The 27554-nt window shown below is 36.9% G+C and overlaps 1 protein-coding gene across 1 annotated transcript in view; it reads right to left on the bottom strand.

The window, feature by feature from the left end:
* LOC113075903 (collagen alpha-1(IV) chain-like) overlaps positions 1 to 27153 on the bottom strand; it is a 44593-nt gene extending 17440 nt beyond the window's left edge. Inside the window, exons 1-8 of the mRNA XM_026248556.1 lie at positions 26786 to 27153; positions 2540 to 2599; positions 2097 to 2186; positions 1397 to 1441; positions 1151 to 1195; positions 978 to 1040; positions 769 to 822; positions 552 to 578 (exon numbers count right to left, since the gene is read on the bottom strand). Coding sequence (XP_026104341.1) covers positions 552 to 578; positions 769 to 822; positions 978 to 1040; positions 1151 to 1195; positions 1397 to 1441; positions 2097 to 2186; positions 2540 to 2599; positions 26786 to 26854 — 453 coding nt within the window. The 5' untranslated portion in view covers positions 26855 to 27153. The remainder of the gene's footprint in view (positions 1 to 551; positions 579 to 768; positions 823 to 977; positions 1041 to 1150; positions 1196 to 1396; positions 1442 to 2096; positions 2187 to 2539; positions 2600 to 26785) is intronic.
* Between the last annotated feature and the right edge of the window lie 401 nt (positions 27154 to 27554).

Below are 27554 nucleotides of genomic sequence, written 5' to 3'. Positions count from 1 at the left end.
TAATGTTCGGGGTTCAGACACACTCTCTCTGTTTAAATCTAGATTAAAAACACATCTCTTTCGCCAAGCATTCGAATAATGCGTCTCTTAAATTGTGAGATCTGATCAAATGCACATTCTTATTCTTTAGCTTGGGTAAAACAAATTAATTTTACTTTGTTGGAACGGCAGCTACGCTAATGATGTCTCTATTTTGTTTCTATATTTAACTAAGATTTACACAAGCTCCAGTCTGGATCCAGAACACCTGAGAAGAGACGATGCTGATCCTCAGAGGACCCCAGATGATGCTAACCCTGAATCAACAAACTGAACTAACAATTATTGCTACATGTATGACTGCATCATATAATAATTGCTGTTAATAATGTTCATCGTCTGTATACACTTTTCTGAAAAATCCTATCATATGCACACAAACTGACAGGCACCACTTATAAACTACTACTAAATATTGCAGAAACATAATTTTCTGTAGTTGCTTTGTATTGATTTGTATTGTAAAAAGCACTATAAAATAAACTTGAATTAAATTGATTTGAATTGAATACCTTTACTCCCCTCAAACCGGGAAAACCCTGAGTAAGAATCAGAAAAAAAAAAACAAACATTTGTTAAGTCAGGAATCTTTTGTTGGACTGGATTAACAACATACAGTGATTTTTAACACATAATGTAAAATGTAAATTTTTATCTAAAGGCACAATACATAAGCACTGATACACATTTGAAATATTAGAGGCATATATGATATAAAACTACTCATACCGGTGGTCCCTGCACTCCCGGAACACCTGGAATTCCGTGAAAACCCCGGTCCCCCTGCAAAACACAAAATAACCCCTCTATTCAATCCCACCTTGGATTTTCTGAATAATTTAAGACAATTAAAGTAGAGGCGTATCCCTTTATGCTCACTTTGCATTTTAAGGATAAAAAAATGCAGATGTCTCATAAAAACAACAAACATGGTGCACCTTTGTTCCATTGCAGCCTGGGATTCCTTGAGGTCCAGGTGCACCTTCTAGACCTGGAAGACCCTGTAGAAAAGCAAAACAATCGCAGAAACACATAGAGATACAGAGAGATTATGTTTCTCCTAAAATTCATTAGTGATGATCAATTTTGTTTGAACAGAAGTTTAACTTACAGGAATACCTGGGTGTCCTGGGAAACCAGCCACACCTGGTGGGCCCTACAAAAAAATTAAATAAAAATAAATAAATAAATAAAATACCCTCTATAATATATAATATTGTAAAAGTAATATACAGTGTCATAGTGTTGCTACTGTAAAATTAATTACAGTTAATTATTTGTATTTTTTATTTGCCTTACAGAAAATGACTATATTATAACATTATCAATTTAGCACATGATATTTATGGACACTTACTCTGTTTCCTTTCTGTCCTGGAGTTCCTGGCTCCCCTGTATCTCCCTGGAAGAAAACATAAAATCATATTGAAAAAATATTGCAATTCATGTTTACTTGTTCCCATTTGCATTTGATAAGTACATTAGTTAATTTGGTGGTCATTTACCTTTATTTAACTTACATAACTGCAAAGTGTTGGTCACCATTTGTAAAACCTAGGGTGACCATATTGAGCCGTTAAAAAAAAAAAAAAAAACTAAGAGGCAAACTGTTATAATGGTAAAAACCCAAATCCTTCTATCATCATTTTAGCTTACAAATTCAATCCTTTGGCTAGTTTGTTACAGTTTGCTGAAGTAATGTGTGCTTCTAAAAATAGGCTAATTCTTCACTGAATTAGCATTTTTGTTTGGGTATGTAGATTGTACCTGAAGCTGTACAGTGCATTTCACATAGGTCTTACACAAACTGTGTGAGCGACGCTATTTCATTACGGTGAACTGGCCAAATTCTGAGACACACTCATGCTCCCAGTGTGAATACTGCTGTCATCTGTTACTACGAGTGAAATGTAATAATCAAGTGTAACGCTTGTGTGAAAACATATGGTCACCCTATAAAACCTAAAGCAAAGCCAGTTGAGATCCACTAGTATGTAGGACATACACACACTCAAGAAAAGGGATATTTTGAGAAGCAAATCAGTATAGTACTTTACCCTTAGTCCCATTGACCCTGAGGGGCCCTCAGGCCCTGGCAATCCAGGAAATCCTACAAGGCCCATTAAACCAGGGAGCCCAACCTCACCCTAATAAGAATGAACAAAAGATTTAAAGTGAATTAGTGTTATCCACCTTTTCTACATAAAGCAACATTTTCCACATAGTACCGTACATTTCATATGCATCCCACATCCACAGGACAGAGCGTATGCTGTTAACATAATCGCACCACTAGATGGTGCAACAGATCCTTCTATGTCAGTTTAGTGCTCTGACATTAGGAAATGCATACAATATAGGCAACAACTTCTAAGGAATTTACCCCCAATTTCTAGGCATTATTTATCAATGAATCGGTTTTATGAGTGAGTTAATGTGAGTAAAGGTGTCTGACAGAAATAATAGCTATAAAGGAGCAAGCAGAGGAAAACAAACTCACCTTCGCCCCTTTAACACCACTGCAGTCACATCCACCACATGAAGACCCCGAGCATCCACCCTGCAAGCAGTAAGCCAATGTCAGGTTCCAAACTGAACCGTTAGGAGGCAGTAAACACATAATATTGGCATCAGAAAGAGGTTTATAAAGTAGATTAGATGCCTTTCAAGGACAAGAGCTTTGGACCAAATTATAGTAGACGCAAGGGTATCATCAGACCAGTAAATTAAAGCTGGAAGAATAATAATGATCTGGAAATAACGTCAAATTAATATATGCACATCATTATTATTAATATATATATATATTTTTTGTAAATGTTAATTTGGTCTTTTTGTGGTGTTTCTAGGAAAAAGCACTTTTTTTCCCCTTTTTTTTAATGCTTTAAACATTCACCAAACCACCAGAGCGAATAACACAGTTAAAGTGAAGTAATAGTAGTCTTGTGCATAGTAGTATAGGGGCCTAATGGTTAGAGAGTCGGACTTGTAACCCAAAGGTCGTGAGTTTGAATCTGAGGTGAGATCCTCGAGCAAGGCACAGAACCCCCAACTGCTCCCTGGGAACTGCAGCAAAACATGTTTGCTCACTGCTCTGGGTGTGTGTTCATGGTGTGTATGTGTGTTTGTTCACTACTCACTTCTATGTGTGTGCACTTGGGTGGGTTAATTTGAGAGCACAAATTCCAAACATGGGACACTTGGCTACTCTTGTCTTGATTTATTCCTGCCGCAGTGCAGTGTTGGGAAACAACTAACATTTCCAATGCTAAATTTTCAGCAGCTGAAAAGTAGTTCAATTGCTTTCAAAACAGTGTAGCTTTTCCAGAAGCAATCTACTTTTTCCCAACAATTATTGGTCTGAGTGGCGCAACCAAAAGCCACTTTACACTATAAACTTGCACACGCAACTTCTCTTCTGAACGAGCAGAAGTAAACAAACAAAAACCCTTATTAGCTTTCTTTCCAATGTAGTGCTGGAAAGTCCAATTCATTCTGGTGAACTGCTTTGTTAGAAGTGCTCCTCTCTTTTATAATCAACAGTCTGCTTCATTCTACTGAATTGGTTTGTCCTAAACTATTCTCCTAAGCTACTATTGGTTAGCTTGGAGGGTTCCTGTAAACAAATTAATAAAATATTTAAGATTCAGTTTAATTGTTCTGTTATTTTACAGTTAACTGTGTAAATATAAGTTAAAAGGATGCAAAAATGGTCAAGTCAAGCTTTCTGTTTTACAGGTATACAGGAGACAGCTAATAGTTCCTAATCATTTACGCCAAAGAGAGAGGGCCCATATTTTTTGTTTGTATGGTCCCCCGTGAATCTTAGCAATTAGGACTGATGTATAAAATGGTCATACCACACACAATATATACTGCACACTTATATACAGTACATGCATATGTTGCCATGAAAAAAACAAACAGATTGTTTGGTCTATCCTGAAAAATGACAGATCCCATTCAAAGAGTGGCATCAGGCCAAGAATCGAACAGACCTGTTCACCTGTTATGACTTAAATACAGGCCTCTAAAGTCCCACTAGATGGACAGCTGGTCTAAACATGGTACTGGATCTTGGGAACCCATTTCTTCCATCCACACATCCCTCTATCACTGCAGATTTTCTCTCATTCACGTTAGGGGCAGGCAGTCAAATGTCTGCACATCTGGAGAATCAGGTCTGGCAAGCACTAGCGCCAGCTGCTGGGGTCGGCTTGAGACCGGCTGCCCCCACCCATGAGCCCTCCTAAAGGCCTAACTGAATCAGCATGTGTGTGCGGAGGACCATGAGAATCACTGCTTTCGGTCTCAAATATCGCCTGTTGTGTAACCTGCTCTGGCCATTTCTACAAAAGCCTGACACCCCTGGAGTGTAATTTCCGTATGTGAACAGACAAATCTGACAATCCATAATGCAATCTCAGAGCCACAGAGAAGCTTACAAAAGTGTACCTTTTCTGCAAGGGAACTGGATGTCTTGTACGGAACCCACCCACAAAATACACACACTTGCACACAATCACGCCTGTTTTAGAACTGTTTAACATAGTGCTGACCTACATCTGAACAGTCAGTCGGTCCAGTAAAACAATATGCACTTTCCTGTTACACTTTTTCTGTTGTCAACATTATTAAATAGGTTACTATGAAAATTAGGTCATTGAAACATAAACCTTTTTGACTGTGACCAACAGTTAAAATAGTACGGCAATGCAATTATATGTGATAATTTGACCATATTGTACTAAATCATTTTATTTTGTACATTTTAATTGCAAAAAAGTTAGTTTAGATATTTCACTTTTGTGTACAATACTGTAATTGCACGATTTCTCTCTCATTATGTATTATATTATATTATATTCCTTTTTTAGCAAGGTGAGAAAACAAGTAGATTAATATAAGTCCAATTTCTAAATGTTTACAGAAACACTTTAATAAAAAAAAAGTTCATAATGTGACAATAAAGACAATTATAATGTTACAAAAGATTTGTATTTCAAACAAATATTGTTCTATTGCAATTTCTATCAATCTCATAATGCTGAAAAATATCTATTTCCCTTGCAGCAAATCAGCATATTAGAAGGTTTCTGAAGGATCATGTGGCACTGAAGACTGGAGTAATGATGCTAAAAATTCAGCTTTGCATCAAAGGAATAAATTACATCTTTAAATATATTTAAAAAGGGAACAGTTATTTTAAATATTTGACTATAATACTGTTTTTACTGTATATTTGATTAAATAACTGAATCCTTTGCATGCACAAAAGAGCATAGATTTTGTATGTCCAGCTAGTGTTTCTAGAAGATAAACTTGAGTTTTGTATTCGTGGAAAGTGAAACTAATTAATTCATGTTGTTAGAAACCACCAGCAGATCTCTGAAGACCAAAGTCAGATGTGTTGAGGATCAGACATCCCAGTTTGTCCAACACATGATCAGTCAGATCCCACCGCTGCAGATATACAAGAGTATTGTGGTCTCTGTACATGTGTATATATTGCTTTATCGTTCAATGTTTTAGCACACAGAGATCCTGCGATGACTATCGCCCAGTTCAGTCCACAGAGTCTTGGGCCCAATCCCAATTCTATTTTATACCCCTTCCCCTTCTCCTAGAAAATATTCCCCTAAGGATTGGGACACCACTACAATGCCTTCACACATCATCATTCGTCGTCTAGCTCTTACAATACACACATATACTGGTGTGCATTAGAGCCTTTAATTGTCGTTCTGTATTAATGAGCTGCTTACTGACACACACACACACACATATCGGAAACACGCAGCTCACACATCCAGGAAAAAATAAACTTGTCAACACTGCCCCACTACTTTTATTAAATACATACAGAATCGCTACATTATATTTTCCAGCGTCGAGAGGATACAATCGCTGTTTTTAAGTAAACTCACTCTAAAAAGATAAACGCATAGATGCGAATACACGCAACTTCCATTTCTCTTTCTCTCTCTCTCGTTCTCTCTCGAATAGGCAATATTTGAGAAAATGGTTTAGCGATTTCTAATTATTGGGGGGATTAGCCCCCATCAATGTCTACGGCAGTTATCGCCCTGATCAGACATATGCTGTGGCACTATCATACAATCTGTAATGATATGACGTTAGCAAATATTAGCGATTTTTTGCAGACATTTTTTTTGAGTAACATGAGCATTAATATGAATTCACAATTGAATGCAACATAAAACAAATAATTACTTTTCATTAAAATCTTTATTTATGCCAAAAAAGCTTACATTTATGTGTCTTCTTGTTCGCTGTAGCAGCCATGTTGCCGAGATAATTCATACCCCTTCGTTTGAAGTGTGGTCCCGAAAAATCTTCGTTTGAAGGGCTATCTGGCCCTTCCCCTTACCCCTACCCCTCCAACCAAAAGAGAATGGAGACACCCCTACTTCTTCACGTGAACACCAAACAGAGGTAGGGGAAAGAGGAAGGGCTAAGGGATAGAATTGGGATTGGGCCTTAATCTGAAGCCTGGATCAGCACAACATTTTCCTTGTCGGGGCAGTCTTGCATTCCAACAAACTCAAACATGACATGAGCAGAAAAATAGCAAAAGCAGACAAGAGTGCTGATAAAACTCTTAACAAGTCATGCTTTTTATAGACATGGAAAATGTGAGTGCTTGAAAGTCATTGCTTTCAAAGGCATTATCGTGAGATTCTGTGTTTGGCCCGTGATACACAAACCAGCTCTCTTCTGGATTTGTCTAGGGTCTCTATGCACTGCTCTCAGAACAAACAATCCCTAAAGTGAGAAAACAGGCATGAAAACACAAAGACACAACCTGTCCTCAACTTTACCTTTCTGTTTGTCTAAAGTACATATAAACAAGATATTTGACACCGTCAGTTGTGAAAGAAGGCTGTTACACAAACCCTAATGTACTATAGTTTCTTTGGCTTTTAGAATTAATTTGCTATTATTTTGGATGAAACAACTTTGATAACTGGTTTTTAGGTTTCAACAAATTGTATAGGTCAAACTGGATAAAATATATTTGATGACCTAAAACCTGTATAAAGATCTGGAACAGACATTTATTTCAAAAAAAAAAAAAAAAAAAAAAAAAAAGTCTGAAGACATCTTCTGACTGTTATTGTAAATCAAGCAGATTTTAAAAGCTGAAGAAGTTGTGGGATGTACACATGCAATTAAAAACGGCAGGGAGGGGGTTTTAGGAGGGAGCATTTAGAGGCCACTTTGAGGCACCTCTCAGTATTTTAACTTGATGAGTGCAGAAAACAAGAGCAGGGAGTGTAAAACAGTCAAAAAGATTGTGAAATGAAACCCCTAAATCCCTGAGGTACAAACAGTTTGGGTGGGTTCTGTTGGTTTGGCTTCCTTCCTTGTGTGTTCCATGTGAGAAGCCGGTACAAACTTTCTTTTGCTTTACCCCTTAACTGTCACCCCAATTTTCTAAAATAGGCATGAAAGTGCACTATCAAAACTTAAATTGTTGTAATTTATGAACACTTTGGAATACAGACCTAAGAAAAGCAGCAAATTATTGTAAAAGTGGTTTTAAAATTTTTTAAAGAATCAAAAAGTTATTGAAGTTTACAGTTACTGTAAAGAAAATACTCTATATTAATTATATTTTATATATAGTAAATATTTTACATAACAGGTTTTACTCTAAAATTGGTATAAAATTAAAGCCTTATGTCGAAATAAGTTATGCTCCAAATTTGAAGTTGATATGAAAAAAGAGGTTCTAGTTAGCAAGTTATACTACAAACGCCATTTAATTTTTGTATGCATTTTTTCTGTCAAAAATGTCTAAGATTTCTCTGTAAATATTACATCTATCTCAAAATAACCAACAAACATGGAATCCTGAGACTCAGACCTTTCCAATCCAACAAACATGGAATCCTGAGACTTTTCCAATAATATGTTTGTTTGTTTTTTTGTCAAGATTATAAAAAGGTTTATTTCAAAAAGACTATATTGCATTTTGTAATATTAACACTGCCCAGGGAGAGGAAACTGTCAAAAGTACCATTTTCATGGTAATGCAATGTCTGATTTCAAAGGCTTAAACAGTGCGGAAGACAGATGTAATGTATAATGAATGTAAGATGGAGAAAGAGAGAAGCAGCTTGTGTCATATGTTAGGCTGGCCTTTCTCTTTGTTGCAATTCTGTTTGGTGCCACTAGAGACCTCATGATTGAAACCCTTGTATGGAAATGTTGATCTGAAGTGGACAAGCGGACAGTTGTGTAGAGCATGAGAGAGCTTTCTCGAAGATTGCCTGATTACCTAGATTCCTTATTGGGTGGGTCATTTAACTAAAGAGAATCCGAGTGTTGTTGTTGTTTATGCTTTCTGAAGCAACAACAACTTGAACAAAAGCTTTCCGGTTGGTGCCCTGCCAAATGTAACATTCAGTCCCTTTGCCGCTCATATCTGTAAAGCTTAGGCGTGCTTTCTTCCTTTAGAGATAGAAACACACTGAGAGAAACACTGCGATAAAAGTGCTAACCTTTCATAAATTAAATAAACTGACATTTGCAATAGGATTTGAGAATGTCTGGTCTTTATTTCTCTCACACCATAACAGGGCTGCAAAATCAGGCTAACAGCATGACATTCCTGTCAGCAGCCCTCTGATTATAGTCGCCATATGAAGGCCATTAAGATAATGTTACCACAATAAATAAGGCTCTGCTAAAGATGTCTTCAGCAAGTCAAAGCTAAGTGCAACATATTAGGTTTAAGATGTAAACTGAGGCTGTGAAACATCCGAACTGCCCATAAACGTAACAGTCAGAGTTTACTGTGAGAAACTAGGCCATGCTCCTAATATGGAGAAGCAGGACTGAGGCGACCATCAAGCACATCCATTATGAGAAGTAAATTAGGCTGGAATGATGTTTCATCGCCTTTAGCCCTATTCGGACGGGACTAGTTTCACAGCGGGTCGTTACAGAAATCTGCGTTTCACAGACGTACTTGGTGATTTTAATCCCGTCCGAATCTGCCACGTCTGTGTTTTTCTCACACAACCTCTGTGATAATTCCAGAGCAAATTACCTACCGTTTTTCAGCAAACTCAGTGATCCTCTGAGAAAGCTAATCCCGTCCGAATGCGAATGTCTGTGATTGCCGGTGATATTTTATTTCACAACGCGGTTCCTTGTGTGTTTTGGCCAACGTGAATTACCGTAGATGCTCTTACCACGCGCATGTTTGATATATTTGCTTAGCGGCAAATAAATAATAATAAAAAAATAATACAAATAATAAAATCAAGAGCAAGATCGCGTAAACTGTTAATACCGGCTATTGTAATATCAGCATCAGGTAAGATTATTCACGTTCATTTATGTACTCAGTTACATAATGTTTTAACTACATTTAATAAAAAAAAAAAGAAGGAAAACAAGTTAAACTAAAGGAACCGCACATTAATATGGTTTTGTTATACTAGCCATTTAGTATTTATTGTGTAATAATACTAAGGCAGTCATTCTGAATGAATGCAATGCACACATACAGAGCGCGTGATCTCTGTGACGCCCAGATCCACAAATCAGACCCTCCCACCTCTGTAATAAACACGGAGATGTTAGTCCCGTCCGAATTGGTACATGAAAATCACAGACGTCAGGTGGTAAGAATCGAAACTCAAACGTAGTTTAGAAAACTAGTCCCGTCCGAATAGTGCTTTTGATTTAAAGAAGAAATATGGGTGGTTTGTGTCTGTCAGTGCTTTTCAATTCATATACATTGGTTCCAGTTCAATTCTACATTTGAGTTTCATGTAAATTCAATACTAAAAAACTTTTTCAGAGGCCCAGACTATGCAGAAATGTGCAATTTGATGCAGTTGCTGATATTTATGTTGCCAAAAGTAAGATGGAATTCTGACAGCTTGTAATGTAAATCAGTGAAATTATTCTAACACTTTAACAGCCTACAGTACTTACATAAAATGCAAGTAAATATCCTTCATCAGACAGTATGTCCCCAAAGTTATAAGATGATATTGAAATGATTACCGATATGATCAAAGCTCTGTAGTTTGTATTGTGAAGGACAATTTCCAATGCAATCTTGAAATATTACTAACAACATAACATTTTCTTAAAAAAGAGGAAAATGTAAAAGTCAAAAAATCATGTGGGCCGCAACCTGAAACGAGACATTTTTTACAATTATAATAAAAGGCCTTTTACTTGAAATAAAAATAAATAAATAAGTGATCAATAAGATGACAGAGGGCATAGTGCAAAACAAGTTTTCAAGCAAAGTTTTAATAATGTTGATAATTTAGAGGCCTTAGCAATCTGCCTATCGAACAACTGCATGCACAGACCTCTGGAGGGTAATAATACAATACTGTTTCCTCACAGTAGCTGCCAGTGAGGAAAGGTCTCTCCAGCAAGGAGAATAGAAGGAAATCTGGTGATTCAGCTTTGGGATCATCCCATTTGACGTGACATTCAGCCAAGTATGGTGACCCATATTCAGAATTGGTGCTCTGCATTTAACCCCATCCAAAGTGCACACACAGCCAGAGGAGTGGCCAGCCATTGATGCTGCGGCACCCGGGGAACAGTTTTGGGGTTCAGTGCCTTGCTCAAGGGCACCTCAGTCGTGGTATTGTGAGCCCAAGACTAGAACCCACAGCCCTAGGGTTAGGAGTCAAACTCTCTAACCACTAGGTCACGACTTCCCCGTCATTTTTGGATGAAATCGCTACTCCTTATTTTTGGCATTGTTGTAATGCTGCTAACTAACATATGTGCACTGCTGTACTGTGATCCAGTGCTAGGCACTAAAGCAGCCCAGTCAGAAAGAACATTTCTCACAGTCGTTCACATTAAACACGCAAACACCGCCATTCAATGTCCCACTGTTTCCACATGTACACATTGACACGCCATAGGCTAAGCATTCCTCCATCAGATGGTCCACATGCATTGTCATACACACGCCTGGAATCTCGACGAGGAGACTGGAAATGACCTCATCAGTCAACAATGACAAAATGCCCCATTGTGTGTTTGTGGACATGGTTTATACTGGACTAATGAATGAATCATACTACTGTTTCGTCTTCATAATTCAAATGAAGTCACAATGGAAAAATCATAATCATAGAAAACAGTTGACAGCTACGATTAGATTTAAAAGGACATGCAACACCATATATATTTGCTCAGATAACTGGCATGATGTGAAATGTAGTGGTCTGATGCGGTCTCTACAAATGTGATACTGACCTCACTACAACCACAGACCAGATATATGAATATAACAATGACGTGCTCTCTCCATGAGACGCGGAAATTTCAGCAAAGGATAAATGGATTTGCAGCTCTAAAAATCGCTTGCAGTAGCTCTGCTACTAAATTTATTTCAAAATTGCAATCCATATACAACTATGATCAGCTGTTCCTTCATCTTGGCTGAGCTTTCAACGTTGTTACGGGAAAGGATGAAGCTGATTGGTTAGTTCTTGTCACATGACCCGCGGTGAGCTTGCGGCATTCTGAAAAGTTGAGATGTTTATACATTTTGCTGTATCTAAAACGTACCGAACCAAACCGAATCGAACCGTGACATCAGTGTATCTTATCGAACCGAACCGTGAATTTTGTGAACCGTTACACCCCATATATATAGATATAAAATAATAATAATAATAATAATAATGTAACCTTGAACACTGAACATGGTAATTTATTTGCAATGTGTGTTATAATAAAATAACTAAATAATAAATGAATAAATAAATAATAAATGTGATAGTTAGATAAATTACAGGAGGGATTCTTGGCAAACTTTCACTTCTTAAAACACTCCAGATGTTCTGCAGCAGTCAGCATTTGGCTCACTCAGTGGTGACAAGAATTATAATTATATCTGTTCATATTTCTTCACTTCACTGTTTTCACATGACTCCAGTCAGACGAAAGCATTGAGACAGTGACCTAAGTGACGTTGTGTTTTCTGTCAGGACTCTTTTGTAGTTCATCCTGAGCGAAGTAAACCATTAGTCTGAAGATTGCAGATTAAACCACCACATCACAACTCTGGACACACGCAGCAGTGCGTGACTCCCTATTAACTTATGGCAGAGTTATTTCAATATTATTTATACTATTATAGTATTTATTAATATTTTGAATTAACTTTTTTATATATATTTTTTTGTTTGCTTTAATTGTAGATTATTTTTGTCTCTTTTTTACGGAAGTTCTAAGCAGCCATGCTTAATATGTTTTTTTCCTTTTTGTTTTCTCGTTATAACAACTTAATTTTCTTGTTATCTCGACATAACGAAAGTCGTTTTCTCGTTATAACGACTTAATTTTCTCTAATAAGTTACAAAGTTGCGGCAGCAGGTGTCACTATAGACCTAAATATAACTGGCTGGGTGTTGTACACTGTTCACTTTACTGTACGCTACGCGGACCTTCCTCGTGATCGCTAATTTGTGCAGTCTTGTTTATTACTGACATTTAATTAATTCATAAATGTTAAATGCTTGAATCAATATGAATATTTTGTGTATTAAGTTCCTGCTAGATGCATGAGTTTCACAAATGCGTTCTGTTTCATAAAATAACTGCTTGTCAAAACCAAGGTTGACGTGACTGCATTCTGTTTGCACCAATATCTTTATTTGTGCTTCTTTTAGGCACATGCTTAGGTAGTTAGGTAGAGATGTTCTGTTTATCTACAGTAGGACGGAATTTAATGATAGGCTATTTGTGATGTGCTTCTTTTTCTTATTATTAACCATAGTGATGAGAAATGTGATGTATATGTAAAATGCATAGGCTAATTTAATTCAGTTTTGTTCTATAATGTTGTAATCGTTTTTTCTGCACACACACATACACTATGTACACATGAACACTCTTTTCAAACAGAAGCTTGTAACGCACATGATATCTGCCACAGCATATAATGACTACTAAAAATGACAAATTATATATAATTTTATTATTTCAAATGAATGGAAAATTGTAAGTGAGTTTAATCCAAGCAGCTCAAGATCTTAGATCTAGTTCTGGATCCTTCTGAAGTGTTCGCGGTGTTGCCATTTAAACATGTTCATTACAAAAACAAAACGTTCATTGTACTGTCTCTTGAAAAATCAACAGTGATTGATCAGCCTTTATTTACTGTATGTACAGTATTGTAGACGTTATTACCTAGGCGAAGCAAAATTAGCTGAAATATAGGCTACAGTAAGAGCGCCTGCATGGTCCATCAGATGTCAAAGTTGAGTTCCTTACTATAGCAACAGTAAAACTGTCATGTCGTTATAACGAGAAAAATAAGTCGTTATAACAAGAAAATGACTTTCGTTATGTCGAGATAACGAGAAAATTAAGTCGTTATAACGAGAAAACAAAAAGGAAAAAAATTATAATGCATGGCCGTTTAGAACTTTTCTGGGGAGATTTCTTTTTTTATTTCATTTTTAGTTTTAGTAGTTTTAGTATCTGTGTTATTTCAGTTAACAGGCAACATCTCATTCATTTCATTGGTTGTTTCAGGCAACATTTTTCTATATTCGAATATTTGAAAATATTTCAGTCTTAGTTTCAGTTAACAACAGTAACACTGACTCATATTTGAACTTAAAATTGTAACATAGCCAGAAAAATCAGTCAGAAAAGAGAAAATCAGAGAGAGACAGAGCTCTTAATACTGAACGCTTAATGCCAAAAATAGTACTTAGAAATCTCAATAGACCAAGTCATTACTTGAAAAAACAAGACTTTCAGCCCAACAATATCAAGTTCCAGCCTAGTCAGATTTTCAGCTGTCACCTGACCTCTGAAGGGCAACGTCCAGCGAGGGATCTATTTATCTGACATCTACAGGTTAACCATGTCCTTTACAGCTCTGATGTTGACTTCCTTCAGCAGTTTGGATTTATGTGCTTATAAGACTTCGGCTTTGTACAAAATCTAGTGCACAATTTTAGGTACTCCAGATGCAAAGGCTGTTTGCATGTATCTTTCATTTTATTCCAGTCACGTAATTTATTGCAACAAGCTCATATAATATAATATAATATAATATAATATAATATAATATAATATAATATAATATAATATAATATAATATAATATAATATAATGTTCTTGTGGCTCAGTAGAGCATTGTGTTAGCAGAGCAAAATGTCATGGGTTCAATTCCCAGGAAACAAACATACTGGTAAAAAAAAAAAAAAATACATACACACACATTATATATATATATATATATATATATATATATATATATATATATATATATATATATATATATATATATATATATATATATATATAAGCATGTCTTCATTATGTTAGTAAGAACTAAAGTTAAGTTGGTTAGTAATGCCAGGGTCATTGGTTTAATTCCCATGGACGCTACACACACACACACACACACACACACACACACACACATACACACACACACAAGATTAAATTTGTGCACCTTAATGGCACTGAATGTTGATTTGCAATATACATGTCAGTTCTGCTGAATGATATATTGCTGCTTTTTGCACATTGTCCCGTGAGTGGCACTAAAGGCTTGTTCAGCTTCTACCGAAAAAGAAGAACATGAATCTAGCAACATTTTACTTACTCTTTTGTTAAATGCATTATGCCAGTTAAGAAATAAAACACTGTCAATGAAGCTAACTGTAATCATACGTTGTGTGAAACAGTAATAAAAGTGGTTGTGGTTTTACTGCTTCTATAGTGTTAATTTCAGCTAGAAACTGCAGTGAATTCTACTGAATGTATCGGTATGTTTTTCCAAAAATGTAGGTAGAGGTATGTTGTTGTTTATGTTTTTTTCAAAAGCCCCTTATTGGATATCAGATATCCTTTGTGTCTTCGTGGAACCGTTCAGTGAAGCACAACTCCCTCTCACAGCCTCCTCAGTCTCATGTTGTGTGGCCAGCGATCTGTGCAGGAGGACAGTCAGGCCCCCCAGAAAGGAAGGAACTCCCACACTAATGTTTCAGCCGTGGAGGGGTTTCCCTGCCTTAAGAGGATGGATTTGTTTTTCTTTTTTGTCTACAAGCTTTCAAACAATGACTAATACTAGTCTGTCGCAAATACAGCTACACACTCATGCACGTAAGGGCAGACAATCAGATTCTGCTTGTTTGAAGTGTCGAGGTTTAACTAAAGCCACATGATGCACAATGAGCTATTGAATTTGCCAGTGAGATAACTTTCAAGACTTCACTTCCGCACACATTGATTGAACTATATTCATGTACTGTAAAGCTCATGCATAGCTCACATTATTACTTCAGCTAAACAAGATGCAAATAGATACACATTTAAGTCTGTTTGCATGCAAAATAGAGACTGATAAAAAGGAGAAAGTCCAAAAAGGGATATGCATAAAGATTAAACATAGATCCAAATTAGATAATATATTTAGCATTTGTGTTTGAACTGGATTGGAAATTTTTTTAAAGTTACTATTATGCTGTTTATTTTTGATGCTTTGATAAAACTCCCCCACAGATCTGTATAGGGCCAGTTAAAGGGACAAGTGCAGATTTCCCCCCAAAAGATGTTCACTCAAAAAAGAAAATTCTGTCGTTACCTCACCCACGTCATTCCACTTCCCTGTGACCTTCTAAAGAAGATTAAAAGAGGATATTAAAAGAAGATAAAACGCAATGTCTGTTTTCTTTCCATACAATGGAAGTCAGTGGGAAAACGTTCAAAAACAACTCTACATGACCACAATTTCATCTGTTTCATGCTTCCTTCTATCAACAGATACTGTGTTTGTTATAAACATGAGATAAAGTAGACATGACCTTGTGTCTATAATGAAACTACAAGCATATGATAATGATAATTCCTGCTAATGCAATAATCTAAGTCATACGAATGCTTGGAGGTGCTCCATTTTTTTGGTACAACTCAAAGAGATGGCAGTAAACGTAATCTAATTAATTGTACAAAACATTTTCCTTGCTCTTGTGGGAAAGTTCAAGACTTTTGGAGATCCCATTGGAACACGAGCACAGGTCAGACTCTAAAACAGAAGTAAATGCCTGAAACGTGAGAGGAGAGAAAGGTAGTGGACAGGGAGCACAAAGCTAAGAAAAGACAAGCACTCCGCTCTGTTTAATCTGGCTATAATAAACCCTGTAAAGCTGCTCGAAATAGAATTGTGGTTCTAAACAGGGATGAAAAAGATTCTTCACTTAATAAGAAGGGCATCTAAAGCACAGAGTGGAGGCAGAGAAGAATTACAGTTTTCTGGGCTGTCAAACAATTACAATATTTCATTGTTTAATCTCATAATGTAAGGTAATGAACTGAAAATTAAATTCGATATATTCTACATTCTATTATCAAACAACATCAAAACCTGCCATAAGTACAAACACACAAATGCACACCTGCAATAATTTGATAATAGAGCAACTTCATATTTCATGGAGATGAGCTAGGATTAATGATAAAACAATGAAGAAACAAACTCATTTACATCTTGGATGATGCTCTGTAATAAAGACATCTTAAAAGAAAGTGCAACAATAAACTGACCTTGCAGACCACTTAAGTGTTAAATTAAAGGCCACTTAAGTGCACTTTCTTAACACACTGAAGCAGTCTGCACTTTTAAACAATTCAGCAGCGGTGATTAGTTTCAATCAGCTCTAAATGTTCTGATCAGTTTTATAAATCACAGAACAGAGTGAAGTGGTTTAAATATCAAACTGAACAAATGCTTTAAGAAGTTAACTGTAACAGCCCATCGTTTTTAGACGAGACAGTGGCATGCAAGAAGAGTCTGTGGGCCATGAGAGGCGTTTGTTTGTTTCTCTTTTCTACAGGTAAAGCAGTGAACTAAAGTTAAGAATACAATGACTCGTTATTGTAATGCCATTACTTTCTTTCAGATCATACGTAAGCTTACAATAACCTTATATTGTTTTATAAACAGGAAATCATTACACGTGATGTCCTGAACAGATCAGGAAGGACTGGGATGGAACAGCAGGTCAGTTGCTCTGCTCTATATTTAGGGCTGGATCTGCAACAAAGTGCATAAGTGCATCAAACAAAGTGCATCAGTTACATGACATTATTATATTAGTCAAAATAAATATTCGAGATATATTGGACTTTTGTGTGTGAAAAAGTAAACATTTTAAAAAGATGAATATGTCACGGGCTGTCCAGTAAAAAAGCAAGAAAATAATTTTAATAAATCCACTAGGATAACAGAACAAACAAATGGGCACAATTTAATAGCGGACAATGAACTGAGGAAAACACAGGGCTTAAATACACTGGAAATGTAATCAAGATGAAACAGAACAGGTGCGGTGCCAATTAACAACGAAGGGAACACACTAGGGAACTAATGCAGGGGAACAGAAATACAGAGAAAACTAAACCAAAATGGAGCAGAACATAAACAAGACATGTTATAAGAAATAAATTGTTTTAAAGAAAAACATAAATAAATAAACAAACAAAATAAGTAGTAAATGCCTACATTCCATCATTACTGTGTATTAAGCCATTAAGTCTCTTAAAATATTAGATAAATTTAAATATTTATGACAAGCCAAAATAAGTAGTGAAATGTCATAAGGTGCATCTCCACAGAAATCATCATTATTTTTATGAATTTACATTTCCTTATAATATATATTGTAGGGCTTGTTAAGTGGAGTGGAGATATTCATTTTCTAAGCAATTAAACTTACATTTTCACTTTATGGGAGATAAAAATAAAATAAAAATCTCCATCTGAAATGAACACTAGTGACAATAAAACACACATTTTCAAAAATTATCATTACAAGGGCAGATTCTTGATTAATAAAGATTTATTTTTGTGCAGTTTCTTGCACAACAGTATTTTATGGCCTCAAAATGCTTCTCCCATAATGTTTATTGTTTGCGTCACATAACAAGCTCCATTGCACACAAACTTTCTAGCAATATGCACCAGGCATTTTATTTCCGAACTGTAATAAAACACTCCCCAATTCACATCCATCTGTTTCAGTTCAAACTGAATGCCTTTTTAACAGCACTGACTCAGCAACGTAATATCATTTTGGAGAAATGTAGCCACATGCTTTTCCAATCAGCCTGGGTTGGACTTGGAATGGACTATTTTGACTTTGGCCAGTAAGAAGAATTATCAACCACAACTCACATTTTGTAAAAATAGGGTTCATGAGAAAATTATGGCATTTTAGTGGAATGTTAATACGAACTTATATGAATGTTATACAAGTTAATCCATCAACACTGTAAACAAACGTTCCATGCAGCAATACAATAGGTGGAGCGAGCAATTACAGCAATAAAGACCAGATTAAAAAGGGAAAGTAGACCCCAGAGGAAATGACCTCTGTTTATCTGCCCTCATGTTTATTGTTTTGTACCATCCTTGTTTATTTATTGCTATCAGTTCCATGAATCATGCTGGAGTAGCGGGCACTGTGCTTTGTCAGCGGGGATTTTTGTGCAGATATAGTGAGATTATTGTCACAACAATTAAAATCTCTTCTGAAATACCACACACAGACACATGACAGTGTAAAAAATCATTGCGTAAAACCCAGAAAAAAAAAGACATCCACAGGTCCATCCATCATGGTCATGCAGTATGGCTTCAATGCAAAAATGGGCATGATCTCGCCCCTACTGGTCCATTGAATAACAAAGGGATCAAACAGCATTTGAAACACTGCATTCAGAGTGCTGGATAGAGTAGCTGTCACTGACAATAGTTTTATCTGTTCTCCAAAACATTGCACAGAAGCTTGTGGGGCCCACTTATAAATGCTCTCAGGATGAAAGGTGAGGTGAGGTTAGAGATTGTTCAGAAACTTCTGTGTCTCTCTGTTTCTTGGAATCACATGAATTTGGAATGATTGTAGTCATAAACTGTATTTCATTTGCCTTTGGTGGTTCTTTCTGCCTGCAGCCTGTTCATCTGACCTTTAACAGTGATGACAACATGACATTCTTCCTAATAAAGTTTGCTCTCTGCAAACACTCCTGACCAGAGCTGGCATGAATTTTGGGCAAACATGGTTCACGTGGTACTGTGAAAGGCCAAAATAGCATGCTTGCATCTAAATCATGATTCACCAACAACAATCTGTGCTAATGTACAGTATATACCTAGGAGAAAGTGCATGTTTTATGCTGTGGCAAACCTACAGTACAGAGATAAAGCTAGATATCCACCAATCATAGCTTACCCGACACTAGGTAACTGTAAACCTTTTTAATCACAGAAAATAGTGATTTTAATCATTTGTGTGGATGTTTTTGAAGTAAATATTACTGTCTACATATACAATGGTGTCTAAATCTCTGAGGCCCATAGTGAGATTGGAAAACATGCAGTTTCGTGTGAAATTCACTGTAGTTTCCAGCTTAAATGCACACATGTGGCAGTAAAGCACCAACATCTTATTACTTTTTACCACTGTGCTCATGTTCTTCACTGAGCCTGAGCTGGAAAATGCTTCTGGTTGGACTTTTTTATATAATACACTTTGGAAATGGAAATTTGAGTAAAAAGTTTAATTGAAAGCTTTAGTGTTTTTTCCCGCCAGATTTTGAAAAGTTATATATATAAGTTTAATAAACAAATCCAGATTTATTTATTTATATTTTCATGTGGTCTCAGACTTTTAGACCTTATTTTACATTAAATAAAGTTCTCAAAGAACTTTTAACGTTTTTTTTTTTTTTTTAGTTTTTGCTTTTAGGAGAACTATTCCTTTAAAACTAACCTGATTTCCATTAGGGTCTGGTCAAACAGCTGCATTGTGACTTTCAAGGGTCTTAGGAGGGAAAGAGACAATGCATAAAATGGCCAGACAATGTTAGAGAGTCTGCTGAAAATGTTGATTCTTAATGACAAATGTAACAAGCTGCTCACTCCCACTATCTTTTTCTATGATTTATGACCTGGAGTGAAGATGGTCCTGACCAGTCCAAACTTTTTACTCAATGTTTTCATATCCACAAAGACAGCTGCATAAACAAACCACCCAGAACAACACAGACTCCTACCAGTTCCGATGATTTGGATACATGGAGAGAAACGGAAGGACCAATCTTTCAAAAACAAAGGCCATCAGATCAGACAGAGGTAAGCTACACTTCTATTAGAGCACTTGAGACAATATTAGAAAACTACCTGACAATTAAACTTTCAGGGCTCATTCATGACTTTCTCTTTTTTTATGGTGGAAATTGGTAGCTTTGGTAGTGCAACATTAAAGCTAATTAAACTTAATTATACATGTATGTTATATTTTGCTTTTACTGGTTGATTGATTGATTGATTGATTGCACCTTCCCTTTTGTGTAGGTCTGGTCACATCTAATTGTGCCTTGACCATCAAGTGTATCTGGACAGTCAGTACTGGTGCCAATTTTTTATATAACAGATTAATAATAATGAATGATGACATGTTTTTAATACTATTAACACAGACATCCTCTCTGAGACATCCTCCGTTCCTCTTTGATTGACAGGGCGGATGGCTCCTTCATGTATTATTGGCCAGGAAGGCTGGCTGAGTCCCAGTTTCTGAGACCACTAACCCACATTCCTGCAGAGAGAGCCTGATATCTGGGACTCCCTATGTGACTGTTCACGCTCGTCCCAGTATGAGGCAATCAATAGCAGTGTGAAACAGACAGGATTTACTACAGCAAAAGAAAACACATGCAGTTTTGAAGGCACACAGATTCAGTGAAAAATGTCAAAGCTCACAGGGTACATTCCAGTTGCCTGGTAGTGCCATGTGGAGCAGGCTTCACAGAGTATTTATCCATCTTGGGAGTGGCTCCTAGATAGTTGTGTGTGAGTATAAATCAATGCCATAGTTATAACCACTTCACACATTTTCTGGGAATTGAACCCATGACCTTTTCATGGCTTGTGATATACTTAACTATTTGAGCTAAAGAAGCACTGCTCTTGTCTTTTTCTCATCATGCTCTGGCAGCAAATTTAATAAGTATTAAGAAACTACAGCACTACTTCCATTAATCCATAGCAAGTCATCACATATCTTTCTCTCTGTGTGGTATTAATGCACCACTGAGATAATCTTAGAAGTGAAGACTTGACGTAATGCCAAAACTTGCTGCACTCTGTGTCCAGCAAATCAATAGGTTAATGGCAAAAGGACGGTGTTTCCCCAGACCACCCAGAAAATAATACCCTTACAGTCCATTACAAAACTGCATTTTACAAGTTGTGTGTGTGTGCGGTCAGATTGTTGAACTGCACTTTGAGGAGTATAACATTTCACTTTATACTTCACTGCCATAAAATCATGGTCAGTTGTAATAAAATGTACATTCATCAAACAGCACATTACTGAGATGATTTTATACTCAACTATTACGAAACAATGATGACCATAATAACAAACTGGTTTCACCTGATCACCTCTGTGGTTTCCCCATTTGCCTCTTACAATCTAGTTAAGCAGGGTTCATGAAATGTAAGGGCAAGGCCTTCATCAGATGAAGATCTATCACTAAGGACTCAAGCCAAGTGGGGTCTGTGTCCAAGGCCCTGTGAACTTAAGCAATGGCCTTCTGAAAGTTTCAGAGTTCTTTAGCTGCTTCTTAAATCAAAGGGTAACAATATTTGAAAGGATGCATATAATATTAGAATCAATTAGTGTGAATTGTGTTTGTTATTTAAGGGCCATTTCAAAATTCTCAGTCAACTGAGAAATTTTAAGAGTTTTTCATTCATGAATGCCAAGCACCAAGCAGCATAATTGGAAAAGTTTCATAAAGGTAATGGAAATTATTCCCACAAGAGTTCTGACAACTTTTGACCAAAGAAATTCCATTATTTTACTATTTCTATTAATGAACACAATATCATTTTTTTTTTTTTTTTTTTGCAATTTCTGGAGCAACCATAGTTATAATTTGCAATATATATATACATACATTTTTATTTGAGATTTTAATTTACATTTATGCATTTAGACACTTTTATCCAAAGCAACTTACAGTGCATTCAGGCTTTGCATTTGCATGTATGTGTGTTACCTGGGAAATGAATCCATGACCATTTGTGCTACTATCACAATGCTCTACCACAGAGTCACGAGTGGGGAGGCCAGACTTACATGACTTGTCCAGGCCTGTAAATTACATGTAAAAAAAATCCATGACTTGGAAGCCTTGAATTTAGGCAATTCTACAATCACTACAAACTTTTTGTTGACAGTCCAACCAACAGTTTGTAGAGAATTACATGCATATAAAATACTGAGTACCCTATTAAAAAGTGTTTATTGGGGCAGCTTGGCTGGCAGAGCAAGCACATGTAAGTGCTTCATGAGACTATAGGTTATTTTCTACAGAGATGAAAGCAAAAAAACCTCAGAAATATTGAGGGTAAGGGTAAAAGAACAGGGATTCAGCAAGATAAACAGTTGCAACTGTTGCTTCCTCTGCACATGCATTCCATCCACCCTCTCTCGGGAGATGCTGGAACAGTCTAATCTGGCGTAGGCGGGGCAGTGTGTAAGCCTAGTGAGGTCCGACATGTTTTTCCCTCCAATTGGACCTTTTCCATCCTCCTTCTCCCCACTCACTCTCTCTCTCACACCCATCACTACATGTGCAGTTTCCAAAAATAAGACAACCCACACACATGAAACTTTCATGGGCTTGGCAGTCTTGAGAGATATACACAACACGAGTCACTTGAGGAATTTCTTTCATCAGAGGGTGTGATAAAACTGATTACAGTACACAAATGGTTGTGTTTTCACTTTAGAAAATACATAAGGATGATGTGTGTGAATTTAAATACAGCAAAAATTGAGTTAAATTATTCTTAAGACCTGGATATACTTCATTTTCTGCCCTTTCAAGCACACAGTTGAGCATGTAAGCCTTTCAGAGTACAGTTCACTGACTGTGAGCATGGATGTACGCATCCAACATGAGCACTTTTTAGTGGACCTTTGTTTTTTGAGTGCTACATGGACACATAATTGGGCTACATGCAGATGGTGTGCATGGAACTCAGCACACTGTGCTGCTGATGAAAATTACAGTATGTCATACAGTATGGACTATCCATGAGCCAGAGCATAACACGAAGTGTAAATCTAATGTGCATAATCGGATCAAATTCCAAAACAATGTCACTGATCAAGAGCAATGCAACGAAATGTAAATAGGACATCTGAGTTGTTATTGGTGCACACTGTGGTTTTGGCCTTGGGGTGTGATTTTGGTTGTGGATAACTTAGGTTTACTGATTTCACCTTCATTTATGTACTTTGCCTGTTTCTGCACTGCATTCAAGTGGATAATCTATTCTGTGCTACCATCCTAATGAAGTGAATCAATTAAAGGAAGTGTGCTAGGGCCAATAATCTGATATGAACTTTATGAGAGTCAAAATTGAAAACAAGCTTTGAAAGACATATTCAACGGAAACTTATCACTAATCACCAGGAATCACTGCCCTTCCCTTAATGTACAAATATAGACGAAGAAGAAGGTTTTCTGAATGAATAAACTGGGGATGTAGGCTATTTCTGTGCCACTGATATAGACAGACGTACATAGATATTATAAACAAATATTTGTTTGTTAGGGATATCATTCATCCTTCTATTTGCAAGAAACTGTCGAAAGAGTGACATTCCGATCTTTGGTCATCATGAACTAATTTTTGACAAATATTTAGAGATCTCTCAAGAGAGAAAACAAACATATGATTTATGCTGGGCCACACATACTATACAACTGATGCTGCAAAGATTAAGAGAGGATTTGGAAAGGATTCTTTTCAGTCCATTTCACCTAATAGTCTATGCCAATTTACTGCATTCTTTTCTTTCCTTTACAGGATTATCATGACCTTTCCAGTCGTTTGTAATTATAAAGGTTTACAGACAGACCGACAGACAGACAGACAGACAGACAGACAGACAGACAGACAGACAGACAGACAGACAGACAGACAGACAGACAGATAGATAGATAGATAGATAGATAGATAGATAGATAGATAGATAGATAGATAGATAGATAGATAGATAGATAGATAGATAGATAGAAAGATGGTTTCAATGAGCATGGAAACCCTGTCTCCAAAACAAGCCAACAACAACAAATGGTTTCACCTTTTGGTGTTGGCCTCACGCAATTCAGAGCAAAAACATTATTGTTCTCAGGGTTATTGTTGTTGTAGTTGTTTAAACCGTGTTCACAAGCCTGACTTTTACACCACTCACAAATGGCATCAATTACACTCTATACGGCTGAGGTGGCAGACAGACGGTTGCATGTGATCATGCCGGAGAACAATCTGGAGTATATACACTCACCTAAAGGATTATTAGGAACACCATACTAATACTGTGTTTGATCTCCTTTCGCCTTCAGAACTGCCTTAATTCTGCCATTGATTCAACAAGGTGCTGAAAGCATTCTTTAGAAATGTTGGCCCATATTGATAGGATAGCATCTTGCAGTTGATGGAGATTTGTGGGATGCACATCCAGGGCATGAAGCTCCCGTTCCAGCACATCCCAAAGATGCTCTATTGGGTTGAGATCTGGTGACTGTGGGGCTATTTTAGTACAGTGAACTCATCGTCATGTTCAAGAAACCAATTTGAAATGATTCAAGCGTTGTGACATGTTGCATTATCCTGCTGGAAGTAGCCATCAGAGGATGGGTACATGGTGGTCATAAAGGGATGGACATGATCAGAAACAATACTCAGGTAGGCCGTGGCATTTAAACGAAACCCAATTGGTACTAAGGGGCCTGAAGTGTGCCAAGAAAACACCCCCACACCATTACACCCCCACCATCAGTCTGCACAGTGGTAACAAGGCATGATGGATCCATGTTCTCCTTCTGTTTACACCAAATTCTGACTCTACCATCTGAACGTCTCAACAGAAATCGAGACTCATCAGATTAGGCAACATTTTTCCAGTCTTCAACGGTCCAACTTTGGTGAGCTCTTGCAATTTCAAAATCTTGCAATCTCCCAGTAACTGAGCAGATTGTGAAATACTCAGACCGGCCCGTCTGGCACCAACAACCATGCCACTCTCAAAATTGCTTAAATCACCTTTTTTCCCATTCTGACATTCAGTTTGGAGTTCAGGAGATTGTCTTGACCAGGACCACACTCCTGAATGTATTGAAGCAACTGCCATGTGATTGGTTGATTAGATAATTGCATTAATGAGAAATTGAACAGGTGTTCCTAAGAATCCTTTAGGTGAGTGTAGATTATTCAGCATACTGTAGCTATGTGACACACCAGTTTAAATCAAACTAGTTTAGATTGCTTGTAGTAATGTGTTAATCTATCAACAAATTCTACTGGAATATGAGATAGTCATGCAAATATCTGCATTATCAATGGTAGCTGATTCATCCAGCAGATGTGCCATGCATTCAGAAATTCCACATCATCACCAGATGTAACGGATTTGTGAATTCATTATCTTCACAATAAATAATCCTATAGGATAGGTCTTATCGCCCACACCTGTCACTTCCCGAATCCTCAATCTGATCGTGCTTCACGCTGGAGACCCATCCACAGGCACTCCCCCAATAAAAGCACATGTCCGGTATAGCTCTTTCTGATGAATGCATTTATATCCTAATGCAACTATATGCAGGACAAAATTTTGGCTTGGCTAAAAATGGATCTCATTCATACGTTATACTGATTTCTTAGATGAGTGGTAAAATGCCTTTAACAAATAGAACACAAGGTCCAGATGGTTAAAAATAAGTTTACAAATTTGTGTTAAGTGTAGCAGTGTGCACACAAGCATAAAACACTATGAAAGAAGGAGCCATGTTTGTCTGCTGTTAACCATGGTCTAGCCAAAGAAAAAGTCAGATTCAGACAAACATGATCAAATGCAGGTGTTACTGGTGTAACAGTAATGTCTTATTGAATATATTTGTCATTCTATTGTGGTCTACTGCACAATGCATTTTTCTTTTCTTTTTTTCTGAAACATTTCTGGAACCCTATTTTGTTTTATTTTATAATTTTTTCCCAGTCTCCGGTTTTATTTGTTTTGGCAATATTTTATCTTAAACAATCATTCCAATAAAGTATTTTGAAAGTGAACTGAGAGGGTGGGGTATGGCTAACAACTCTCAGGCGAAACCAAGAGGAGTGGCAAATATAAACTGTTGAGAAACGCCACAGAACAAATTTACCTCATGACAACACATCAAGATACTTCGGCATTATAAGTAAGATCGAATCTGTGTCAAACTGCTGAACTAATAAAACTACCAAACCACAAAAGTGCATGAATCTACTAAACTGTCAAAACAACTGCCGTGCTATAAATAGTATTAATATAGGCAACATGCCTTTGACAATTATGTAGAGACCAATGTTCATTATTGTAGTTACAGCGTAGGTCGTAGGCTATTCAAATCTTTAGGGTTTCTTCCGTAAATTGCATTTTGGTTTGCTGTTTGCTATTTCGAATCGTTAGACACAAAAGTTATATCACAGCCTTTAGCTTAGTCAATGATCTCACGTGAAATCTAAAGTGGAAGCTGAGCGTAAGACGCGTATAACGGAACTCCTCATGTCCAAACCGACGACATTCCTAATAAAACGCATAAAACTTAACATTTCTTAGTTTTTAGATGGACTTACCTTAGCAGTACCCTTGTCTATGCTCAAAGAGACCGTGAGAAGAAAAACAGTGACGCGTGGAAGCCGCATCTTCACAGCTATGAATAATGTCCAAACGGACGCGCTGCTGACGGATTCTTCTCCGTTCCGAGCAATTATTAATTGCCTCTCTTTCCCCCGAGCTTGAACTATACGTTTGTCTGCATCTTTGCTCAAGACGTTATGTGACTATTCTGGAAAGTAATGTCTTGTAGAAGAGCCACCACACCCCCTGTCAGGACAACAACCACCCATCAACACGCACCGAGACAACCCTGTTTAGAGCGTTTCAGCATTGTTAGGGGAAGTTTAAGTCTTGGAGATAAGTAATTCTCTTAAAACAGCTTTGGCACGGTGGATTTTAGGTTAGACAACCAACTTTCCCAAAGCGCGAGACGCATCGGGGTTGCGCGCTTGAGACTGGAGCGTGCGCTATGTGAGGTAAACTTCTGCCGTTACTTCACTTTCAATAATGGACAGTAGTTGGCTTAAGATTAAAAATATGAAGTTTAAATGTGTACTTTTTAACTTAACACTTTTAAATAATAACAAAACAGACTGTCTGACACATGGTAGCTGTGTTTTGGAACATGTTAGCTATAAGAAACGACTAGCAACTATAAAGTGATAGCCTTGAGCTAGTATGTTCGTTGCTGGTCCATAAATGTCTTTAAGCTAATGACATGTTTGACCTGATAGAGATCAGTTAGCATGTTCCAAAACACCGCCTTATGCATATTAACAAGGAACA

Source organism: Carassius auratus, unplaced genomic scaffold (assembly GCF_003368295.1).
Source record: "Carassius auratus strain Wakin unplaced genomic scaffold, ASM336829v1 scaf_tig00017957, whole genome shotgun sequence".
Taxonomy (NCBI): domain Eukaryota; kingdom Metazoa; phylum Chordata; class Actinopteri; order Cypriniformes; family Cyprinidae; genus Carassius; species Carassius auratus.
Note: the sequence above shows the minus strand (reverse complement) of the source record. Positions and strands in the feature narration are given on the sequence as shown.